General features: G+C 38.1%; 1 protein-coding gene across 1 annotated transcript in view; it reads right to left on the minus strand.

The window, feature by feature from the left end:
* ADAMTSL1 (ADAMTS like 1) overlaps positions 1–12,301 on the minus strand; it is a 461,995-nt gene that overhangs the window by 11,869 nt on the left and 437,825 nt on the right. Inside the window, exons 25-26 of the mRNA XM_075137804.1 lie at positions 1,441–1,641; positions 235–415 (exon numbers count right to left, since the gene is read on the minus strand). Coding sequence (XP_074993905.1) covers positions 235–415; positions 1,441–1,641 — 382 coding nt within the window. The remainder of the gene's footprint in view (positions 1–234; positions 416–1,440; positions 1,642–12,301) is intronic.

A 12,301-nucleotide genomic window follows, 5' to 3' on the forward strand; every position in this document is an offset into this window, starting at 1 on the left:
CTAACCTAATTACTGAAGGAGTAAACTCTCTTTCTACTATGTATGGTCAATGTTTTCCAGAAATCTTGCTACAAATTCCCAACTGTCTAGGTTAAGCACTCATAAATTCCCTTTTAGCCATGACTTTTCTCCAGACAGGCACGACAGAGGCTGCAATGGCATGATGTCGGTGCAAAGAACTCTTCAAGCACATCTTAAAAGCATGTATGACATTTTAACATGAAACAGACGAACCGTGAAGGGCAGTCTCTCCTGTTGCATGCGATGGGCTGCAGGGCTGGCTTGGGCTTCTCTTTGCAATGGGATATGTTGACTTCAGCCCCATCCAGTAAGCACCTCAGCTGGGGCAGCTGCACCCCTTTGTGGCCACAAGAAGCTGAACAAGCCATCAGCTTGTCCACTGACCATCGGTATTCTGCCAAAAAGTGTGGAAGAGACACGTAAACACTCAAAAACTGCCAGCACGAGACCCTTAGAAAAGAAGGAGTCAGAGATGTTCTCCAGGATGAAATATTTGGACTCGGTGTCTCATGTGAAGGGGAGCTACCTATGCCTACAAGGCACCAGGCATTGAACAAAGGAACAGGATTCCAGTTGATGTAAGCCACTGATTGTCCTTGGTGTAACAAACCCAATTTTTTGGTGCTTAGAAGCATCAGGCACGGAAAGCAAATTACATGGTAGAGCAGTTAAGTGAAGCCAGATGCCAGTGATACAGGACATTGCATCTATATTTTTAAAGGGGTGTGATTTAGTGAAGATATGGTTAACTGCAGTTACCAGCAGTATCTATGATTCTATGATCTTACAACAGTGTCCTTCTCACCAGGTAGATCATACACATCATCCATCCTGCAGGTGAATGGAGGAGTTGCAACACACTTAAAATTTTATGACAAAAAATTTAAGGAAAAGTTAAATTTTTCTCCACTCTATCCCTGACAATTGGAGCAATGAAAGCTGCATATTCTGTTCCAACCCATCCGCACTGCTCTGTTCTGTGGCTTTATCACCTTCAGCTTATTTCTAGGGTTTTTATTTCAAGGAAGAAGAGACTGTGAAACACTGACTTTAGCAGATTAGCAGAGGGGCTTCTAATTTTAGGGATTCAAACTGTGATACCTCTGTCTTGAATTTCTGGACAAGAAAACTGTCCAGACTCAACAAACATAAGTATAGCTTGAATCAGTAAGGTGTGTTTTATGCTCAGCAGGCCAGAAATATCAGGTGTTGTTTTGGTGAAGTAAAACCTAAGACACTGCAAGGTACCCGGTAGTCCTGCAAATCTATATCCATGGCAGTGAAACATCAAAACATCTATTTCCTGCTGTGCATGACAGTCCTGGCTTCATAGAGGAGAAATCCAGGATGAGAAAGTCGGTGCAGGGAAGTCCATGGCAAGAGATTCACAGAGCAGCAGGACTGAAACTGGAAAGTTACCTTGTATAGCCAGGGACGTTTTTTGCGTGAGCGAGCCAGCCTCATTCTGAGCAAGGCAGCTGAATTCACCATCAGGAGCATCATTGACGTTGAGTATCTGAAGAATCCGGCCCACTGCCAGGAGGCGATGCCGCAGACTGAGAGGCTTGCCAGAGTAAAGCCAGGTGATGTTCGGGGTTGGATGACCATCCACAGCACAACCTAAAGAACAGGGACATGAAAAAACAGAACTTGGTATCCAACCTCCACAGGGCCGCCATTCGCTCTTGTTTTTTATATTAAAAACCAGAAGTTTTTGTTACACAAAAGTTTACAAAAATTTTTGTTACACAAAAACTGTTGAAAAAACAAAGAGATAAAATTAAGATTTAGAGGTTTTTTGTCACAGCGATGGGCAATTCTTCAAGCAACAACCAACCAAAACCAGCAACTGAAAAAAACCATGCTGTTCTGAAGCATTATATGGGTATGCCTATGGATCGTCAGCACAGCTGATGACGTTTACGTTCACAGTGAGTGCTTTGCCTGTTGAGCTGAGGGAGAGTATCTGTAAGATACTATTTCCTGTGATTGTCATACCAGCGCACACTTTGCCAGTTTCATGGCAAATTGCAGAAGATTTGAGAGACTGGGAAAGATAGCTAAGTTGCCTTACATATTTCCTGGGGAAAAAGAAAAAATGAGGCAATTTCCATGGTGCAATGCATCCGCACCAATTGCAGCGGTGGGGAGCCAGAAAAGCCATGCGCAAGGGATGGCATATATTACTTGGACTGCTTGTGGCTTAGGCTAGTCCTGCACTTCCATGCATCTCACTGATACATGAAAGGTCTGGCTAAGTTTCTGTGAATGAGATCTATACTGATTGTTAGTTTGTTATACTGCAGCTTTACACTGTTTTGTTTATATTAGTATGTATGTGTAATGAATGACTTTATTGTATACAAAATTCCTTCTGAAAGAAGTGTACTATATAAACAAACGTAACATATACACATGAACATTCACACTAGCACTGTTCAAAAGGAACAGGATAAAAAAAGAAGAGTACAAATGTAAAATACTAAAAGATGGAAGACTGTTCTAAGATTAAGGAATAATCCCATGGGCTGATATTTCTTCATTGTCATCTCCATGTTATTTGATTATTATTTATTATTCACTGAGACAAATAAGGATGTGAATATGATGCCTTTGTAGCTGCATTACACAAAGAACAGACACTGCAATGTGACATTTTTGTTACTGTTCTTCCTTTCATTCTTGTCTGTCCACCTGAGGAGATCCTCAGCTGACATATACTGAGCAAGTATTGGTCCTACGAGAGAGGTAAGAAGACTTATAGTTGCTGCAATCAAGATTTTATTTAAATATACATTTTTTCCTTAAGAATTTATCTATACCTTACTGAGGTGCCTATCACTGCAAGAATAAAAGCACCATTTTCATTAATCTACCCAGGAAGGCTGAACAGTTTGACTTCCAACCATTGTCAAGATCAAATCTTTTGAGACTTGAGGAGCATATTAGTTTCTTTAGGAACCTTGCTGAACCTTCTTTTGACTTTGGTCATACCCCTAAACTAACACTATGGACTGGCTACTGTAGTCTTTACTTGTCTGCCTTTTGCCACTAATCATTACTATTACACTATTCCTATGGCAGAAGATGCTGCCTTGCCCATGAGAATTGAAGCTTTCTTGCTCATACAAAGCAGAAGAACTCATACGAGATGGAAAATGCCAGTGGTAATCCGTGGCACGTCCCACCCATTTTCATGCTGAGAGGTAAATCCAGGCACTGGGAAGACCCCATCTGCAGCTCGGGAGGATAAATACTGGGCCTCCCACTGGTGCAATGGCTACAGGGGTCTTTGCTGTGTTCCCTGTTGCTGGCAAGCCAAGCCCTCCCCCCCCCGACTGGGAAAGGGTGTGGGCTGGATAAAGCTGCCCTTTGGGGCTGGTTCACTCTGTGTGAAATAGGTATTACAGAGAGCAAGAGCTCCCCAGCAGAAGGCGAGTGACACGCACAGCAGGCTCTGCAGTTGCAATGACAATGTTTCGCTGGCAAAGAACTAGATAATGCAGCTAAATATTAAAAAAGAAGGAAAAAAGGGAAGAAAAAGACAGAAAGAGAGAGTGCACACTGCTCACATTGGTCTCCCCTCTTCCCTTTTCCCACTTTTATTTATGAGAGTAAAGCTATTTGTTTTAACTTCTTTGGCAAGGTCTAATGCAGTTTTACCCTTGGCAGTTCTCTCCGCAATGCTCACTTCCTGACCACAAAGACACAGCTTTCTTTGAAGCTCAGTCTTTTTTCCTATTTCTGTAAGCTCTATTTATTCCTGCTATGCTTCATTTTACGTTATTCCTTTTGTCCTGAGTACTGACATGGTTTTTCCTACTCTTGTGCTGAAAAACAGCTTATCTGATTTCCAAGATACTGATTCTCAAGTAAATGAGTGATGTGAAAGATTTCAGCCTCACAGGTTTAAGGCTGCCTAAGTTAAAACCAATGGAAAACAAAGGAATATATAGGAAATGGACAAACTTAACAGTAAGTGGTTGTATGATTTTTACCTACAGTATTCTAATTCTTTATAGTTTGCTTATCTTTTGAGATAATTGCAGGTCAGCATATAGCCACGATAACTGAAAAAGACATGCTGTGAGCTCAGTTTTACTGTTTGCAAATGCAAACAATCTGCACAGGATAAATGAAGAAAGCAGAAGTGTCAGTTTGATGTTAAATACAGAGGAACTGAAACTGACTTCAGTGTGCAAATGGTCCTAGTTCTGTTTTTCTTTAAAAATTTTATAGTCAGGCAAAACAATGTAGTCTTCCTAGTAAGTAAAATAGGTTATTTTACTTACCTTATATATTATTTCTTCTTCCAAAATGTATATATAAAATATTAGCTAAAGGAACAGCCAGTAATCAATAATATGGGGAGAAACCCCAAATGCTATTCCCTAGATATGTTCTACCAGTGAGTAATTATTACTTTTTTTGTCATTTAACAATAAAACTTTACTAACACCTATGAGACTTATATGTAATGGATACTCCTCATATGCAGAACAAGCATCAATCACATTTCACAAATGACATTTCCTATATGTTTCCCATGTGTATGGATGTATAAGCTGTGGGATAAAGTTTTATGCATATTAAGAGAAAACCAGAGTACAATAAAAAACCATGTTCCATTAATATCCCCTTCCAGTCTCCCAGGAATAATTTTAATACCATTTAATGCAGATTACCAACACCTATTCTCTGTTTCCTCCCATCTCTGTGGACATTGACTGTTTTATCCTTCCAAAGTTCAGCACCTGTCCCCATAACACCTGAGAATGAAAAACTGGATTTGTTGCCAGACAGCACAGCTATTGCAGAGGTTTAGTGCATCAGAACCCTTGGTAAGGCAAGGAGGGTACATTTTGGGGGGACTGTTTCTTAGCAGTGAAAGCTCTGGCATGAGAGCTTTCTTCAATCCTTCTTAAGTAGAGAAAGAAAATACTGCCTTCAGCATCCCTTCCAAAGTCTACTGTGACTCTGAATTCATTCAAAGCCAGAATGAGTCATGGATGTGCAAAAGCTGGAGATACAAACAAAAATCTAATACAAATTACATCTTTTAATAGGGAAAATGTTAATATTTCAAGGATTTCAAGGGGGTATTTGGAAAGGGAAGACAAATGTTTCACAACAATGCTAATAATTTCTTGAGAGGGAAGAATAAATGCACAGTGCAGGCCAAATTCAGCTCCCCATTATACCTCTGCAACACTTTCTGTATGACTGCAGCTGCAGAAAGACTCTGGGCTACTGTGCTAGTGCTAAGAGAACAAAATATGAAGCATGCATCACTCTTTCACTTGCAGACTTGAACGACAGAAAAAAACAAGTGCAAAGGCTGTTGATTTTAGGATTCCTTTTTTAGCAGCCTGATACCTTAAATCAGCAGAACTGTATGGAAAGCAATGGTGAAAATGTCAAACAAATTTTGCAAGTACTAAATACAGTTTGTAATACAAGTAAAAAAAAAAATACAGCATTGCCTTTAAAAAAGATATCTAGTCTTAAAATATAGATTATTTTCATGCAGTCATTTGTCTAACAAATGGCTCTCTAATTTACTATTGACCTGCTGATTAATCCCAGGCAATCTTTCTAATATTTATTAAAGATAGAATCTGAGTGAAGACTTCAGGTCAAGATGAGGCAGCTTCTTTGAAATTTCTTTAAACAAAATAGTCTTACAGTCTGAGCTCAACAAACTACTTAGCTTTCCAACTGCAGCCCTGAAGCTGCTGTGCCGTGGGAAGTAAGTTCACCTTTTCCGTTCTCCTGGCAGCTAACCAAGGCACATGGAGGTTCATGCTGTCTTACCTGAGGCCAAGCCATGTGCCAGCAGTAGAGCTGGAAATCAAACTCTTGCCTTCTTAGTCTCAGGCCAACACTTTCATCTTTGGAAATTATTTCCTATTTAAGAGATAGGTCTGGGTGGCATAGCCTGGATATAAACACACACTGTGGCATGCAGTTTGGATCTTTTGGTATTAATGTTTAACTACATGCTTGTACCTTAAAGCTCAGTTTTACACCCTTGCTATTCATCAGTGATCACTCCTTGCAAAATAGTCAAATGTTTGTGCTGCATTAGTTCAAAATACTTTGAATCAACAAAAAAACGGATGAATTTGAAAAAGAAAAGCATCCCAATTGGTTAGGGACTGCATGTTGCAGGACATCACAAAGTACGATGAATGTAGCACAGAAAGTTCACAGAAAACTTTAGTTAGACTTACAAACCAGAAGGTCTATGCCCCTGCCTCTGCAAGTCACAGACATGTACCCATCCAAACATAAAATTGCAAGATGAAAGATGATTACTGACTACTATTTGAAATGCCTGGCAAAGGAGGAAAAAATGGATTTGGCAGCAGAATTATTAATTATATTAAAACTGAAATAAAGCATGCTAAAAAATAATTCTGTGATTCTGTACATATTTTACTGAACTCTGGCAGAAAAGTGTGGTAGATCACAACACATTGTGTTAAAGCAATAAATGTAATGCACAGGATTTGAAATCTGACAGTATTTCCACTCCAATCTCTACATTCAAAGAGTTAAAGTATACTTTCAAAACAGAAAGAAGTTTAAGGATGAAATGAAGAACGAAGTGCTTGGAACAAAATGTAGAGAAGCCACAGATCAATCTGAAGAGATACAAGCTTGGTGCTGAACTACTATGTTGTAGTTCACACTGTACTACTGTGTTGTCACTATGTAGGTGAGATCAGACAGGCACAGAGAAATACTTCCCCAATTTCCTGTCATACCTGATTTTCTCCTTAGATGACTGAAATGAGAAATGCATGTTAAACCTAAAATGGAGTTAAATTTAATTCTGTCCTGTATCTAAGATAAGGAAGAAAATTTGACAGGATTTATTCAACTTTTTAAAATGTTACCAAACCAAATGAAGGTGGCAAAACTGAGAGACAAGTCTTTACAGTTTGTCTTGTGGGGAAAGATTTTTCAATGTAGTACAAAGTGTAAATTTAAACAGACACTTAACTCAGGATGTTATGCAAATTACTTCTCAGTGCTTTCATACACTGAATGAAATAAAACTTAAAAAAGGTAATGTGATCCTGAAAATCCCCTAAAGAAAGAATTAATGTTAATGTAAGTATAACCTTTATTTTTAACAGTTTAAAGGAGGTCAAATGAACATGAATTTATGCTAGAGAAGGAAAGCTATGTATTTAGGAACTCTTGAAATAGGCCGATTCAGCTGATGACAGTAGCATTTTAAAAAAAAAGAAGGTATTTTAAATAACTATTTATGGCTCCAAAGGAGCAGTTGAAACTTACCATACTAAACATATGACATAGCTTTTAAACAGTTCTCTAAACTGGTTATCCAATGCCACACATGTTGTTGTTATTAGATATCATTTACATTAACATTGTAAATTTACACCGTATTCAACAAAAATTGAATCAGGCCCATTCCCTGCTCCACAGAGGTTGTAAAAAATGTTCCCAAATATACAGCCACAAGTTGGGCCCATTAAAAAAGCACGGGAATTTTCAAGCTCTGGTAGTAATACTGTTTTCTAAAAGTGACTCTGACAACGGGAATCCTACACACTGAGAATCCTGTATTAATAAGGATTGGGCTGAAAACAATGAGCAGTGGCAAATCATGAAACCAAAGCCTATGAGAACGGATACAGCATGCTGAAATGACCTCCTGAGCTAACCCTGATGGGTTTATTCAGTGCATGACAAAGACAGAAAAGGAGTACCCTTCAGTATAAACTTCTGCACCATTGCTACAGCTCCAGGTTAACTGTACAGGCACATTTATGGGGCAAAAATAACACTCAAAAGAGGCTCGTGGAGAAAGCACTGAACAACAGTACAGCACAAGCAGTTCGACAAAAGACAGAGCAAGAGCCAGTGCATAACGTGATTACCAGCCCAAGTTGTGAAGGCCAGTGCTGCTGTAGAAGCCTTTCTGTATTTCTTAAGCTGATATAAACTTGCTACAGCCTGAGACATCAACAGCTCAGGAAACTTCCTGTCATGCAAAGAAAATAACAAATGCAGAGCAGAGGAGGTGGAGGGCAGAAAGGTGCAGGAAAACCAGTGCTCCAGAGAGGCTGTAACTTCTGTCTTATTAACAAAGTGCTTTAGCCATTTGGGAGAGATTTTGACAACCAATACGGAGGAAGAGGATGCTTCAAAACTTAGAATGGGTAAGTCCTTTATTCAATAGGTCAGAAATCCCACAGCATTTGAAAACTCCCTTAACATTTACTCTAGAGCAAAGCTTTAGTTGTGCAAGAGGCTAAAGATCTTTTATGTGAAGGAGCTATCTCCAGACTGGGATACCTGTGGCAAGTCTGATACCCCTAGTTTTTCACCAGAACTTGCCTCAGTGGAGCTCTGCATCATTTATATCTGTTAGAACAGAATGTAGGCCAGTGATCCAGGAAAAGCTTAGAGACACAAGTTCAAGGGCTGCAGCTCTTACCACAAAACCAAAATTAAACAAATGTTGCCCCAGAGGCCAGTGATACTATTTTATGTGGCAGCATTTTGGACCACTGCTGTAGATGAGTGATTCTCAGATTAGTTTATTCATGGCACCAAACAGCAGGGAGGAAAAAAACCCCAAGGCAACAGATTACCTCGAGGACTTTGCTCTTTTGACTCTGCTTTCAGAGCTTGGCAGCAGCAGGACTAGTGTCCTATTGCCTGAAAAACAAACACTATATCAGTGTGGTCAAAATGTTCAACCAAGCAGAGATATCATCATGTGCCATGTACACTGAAATGTACATAGTATTCGTATGCAAATGAAAAGCCACACATTTCAGTGAAATGCTGCGGTGTAGTCTGATGTAGAAGGAAGATATTGCAATACTGTATGAACTTTACACAATATTTAGAATGTAATCAATGTGATAGAGTCTGATTGGGGAATTAATTGCAATGATAATGGCATACACTTAATATTAATTTTAATTCTTATCTTTATAGAAATGTCATTTACATGGGAATTCTTATAAATAGTGTGACAAGGCAGAATTTTCACCTAGGCAAAAATGGAAGGGAAAACTCAATTAACAGGACAGATTCTCCCATGAATGCACCTGGTGCTTTATCCTCATCACAGTGAAAGTATTCTCGGTGTAAAATAAAGTTGCTGAAAAAATTTTATCACCAGTCATGATTTTATCTGGCTCTTACTGCACAACTTCTGCAGTTGTCTTTTTCTTTAAGGGAACAGAGACACTGGTTTAATCATAATTACTCATGAGTTTTCTCTTTGCCGACTCTGTGAAGATTGTAAATTATTTTGTATTTTGTATTTCTGCTTCCAATTTTAATGCAGCAGTAATTCCCAAAACCTAGGAAAATTTAGAGCAGGCTCATGATAGAGAGGGGAAAGGCAAAAGGGAGTAAAGGAAAACGTCTTATGTTTCAAGAAGATATACACTTGTTCTTGAGTATATTACTAAACATTGCAAGACATTTGTATTGATCAGATCAGTTGTGTTCATCTGGATCATTTATTGCTTTTCACACTGATTTTGAACAAGTATCAGTCCTGTGTTTACAGATGTTATGGCTCAAAAGCAAGATACATAGCAAGCAATTGCAGCACTAACTTCTCTGATTCTGCTGAAAGGGTTTGGTCCTGATCATAGCATCAGTCTATCTATATGACTGTTTCTTCTCCTGAAGTAGTCAGTGGCACAGCATTTGACTCACTACAATGCACCCCAGAATATTCAAAAAGTTCTAGATTAATTTTTCTGTTCAGTGCCACATCTAGGTAATCCTTAAATCTGCAGGTAGGCAAATACTAGCCACCAACTTGAAGTGATCCTCTCTGAAAAAAAAAAAAAGACTGAAAACCCTCTTGAACTTTGGGCCTTGGCTCTAATGCAGTTGGTCCCTTCAGAATAAGTAATTTATTCATACTGGCCATTGCAAGCAAGTATGGCCATTGCAAGCAAGGTGGCTGCCATAATTATATTTTTCCATTCTACTTCCTGGGGCCTCTTCTGGGCATCTAAGTGACTCTACTAGAAAATGAGGGGTATATACTATTGCCAGTAAAAGAAAAATGAGAGGGAAATACTGGTTTTGGTAAGGGGAATCCTTTGCATCTTTTAAGTGAAAAGTTTTTGTTATTACTTTGTTTTAAAAACAGCTTCATCACTAAATAGCATAGGTGTTTGCAGAACAGGAATTTGTAGCCCAGCTCTTTATGTTCTGAAGCAGCAGTGAAATTGGCAGCTAAGCTGCTCTAACTCTATGGTCATTGAGGATAAAGTATAAAAACAGAAAGAAATCTGCTTTCTAGGCCTGTGTTTGCAGTGCTGGCAGTTAGTAAAATCGTATTCTGATTTGTGAACTGAGTAAATTTGATATGGAAATCATCAGGGAGAACACAATAAATATAGAGCAACCGTATTTCCTTTTTTTGCAATTGCCTGTACTTTTCTGGTCATTAAAAAGTACACTTTATCATCTAACTTTACAGTTATTTTCAGTATCTCCTACAAATAGGGACTTTTTTGCTAAATATACAAAATTGGGTAGATGTCCTAAGTCGGGGATGACAGCAGGTTCCCAGTGAACAAACTGGAGAATATGTAGTTTGAGAGATAAAAGGGGATGGGAACTAGATTCGAAATAATTGCCTAGGCTTTTTCCTACAGATTCACTCATATCTTCAGATTCCCTAGAATAACCATTATGCTCCAGGATTTGCATTGCGTTCATTTCATCCAAAGAATAAAAACAGAATAAAGGCCAAGAATTTGCATAATGATGGCATCTCCTCTTTCGATCAAAAAAAATTGCTGTTTTTTTTTTTTCCCAAAATGTGAACATTTCATCAGGATACAATAAACCTTAAAAATATACATTGCAGCTGTACACAACAGATAGACTAGCTACCATTATCTCAATATTTAATTTTTCTTGGATGTCTTCTCTTTCTAAAGATGTTGCTTAAGTCTTGCACTGTGCCAAGTAAGAGCTAGATTTTCTGTTCATTTCAGGTCTTAACTGTAGCTATCTTAACTGTTTATGCTCCCATTCCTCTTTAAATTCATGAGCCTGTGCTGCCTTCCAAAATAAAGATGCCTAATAAATGCAGTCCAAAACCTTCATTTAATTATAAACAATGTGCAATGTGGCAATCCCCCTTCCTTCAATATGCATATCCTCAGATGTTTTCAGAAATCATCACACATGATGAAGATTTCGGCAAAAACATGTGGGACATGAACCTGAAGCTTTGGGGAAAAATTTATCAAATGTGTTCACAGACATTTTCTGTGCAACGCAAAGAGTTCATCTGCAACAAAATATTTAAACAAAACAACATATGCCAAGAAACACTGTGCTGTTATAAGCAGTCAAAGTACATTCTCCTTCAACCTTTTTTCCTTCACTGTGACATTTTATAGGTACTCCTATATTTCTATATTCCTAGAAGTATTCATTTCTGACCTTTCTTCCAATGTTCCTGCAAGAATCCTCACTTAAATATAATTCACATATATAAGTCAGTCATTAAAACTTCAGCTTTCATTATGCCACATAACTGCAATAAATACAGTATTCTTCTATGCTAAGATAAGGAGACATTTTAATATCATATTTTGTATCTTTTGACAAGTCTGCTGACGTTTCCAATAAGGTCACAATAAATTTGAGAAATTGTAGTGAATCCCCACCAGGATTTGTAAGATTCTCAGACTTTCTCACTGAAATGTCTTCAAATACAGGAAACAAGTTTGAACCCAAATGAAAACAAATATTCTTCATCGGCCTAAAGCCTTTTCTGCAGGAGTGTTAGAAGTCAGAAACACCACATCCTACAACTTCATTTTGCCAAAATTTACATTTAAAAAGCTCAAGACCCATGTAAATGGGTCAAGGGAGTTGTGTAAAAAAAATCAGTGATACTGGTAGCATAGATAAGAATACTCTACTGGAAATACATGAACTTAGGATGTTCCTTTAATTCAAAAAGATAATTTCACAAAGTAATCAGACCTTATAGAAGTCAAATGGTCATGAATATTGTTAAAACCCCAAAGATCTTATCAGGTGACAAACAAAGGAATTTCTTTCTGAGGAAAAGGGCAGAGTTTCTTATAATACTTTCATTACCAACATTCAGGAAAACTGTATTCAAAATTTAAAAAAGTCTCAAAGACAGAAACTTTAATGAGATTAAGACCTAACGTGAAAGTTTTCCAAAGAAATATAAATTGATGTCACTTCAGAAGTTTACTGTGTGTTCTATGTT

This window comes from Calonectris borealis, chromosome Z (assembly GCF_964195595.1).
Source record: "Calonectris borealis chromosome Z, bCalBor7.hap1.2, whole genome shotgun sequence".
NCBI classification, from domain to species: domain Eukaryota; kingdom Metazoa; phylum Chordata; class Aves; order Procellariiformes; family Procellariidae; genus Calonectris; species Calonectris borealis.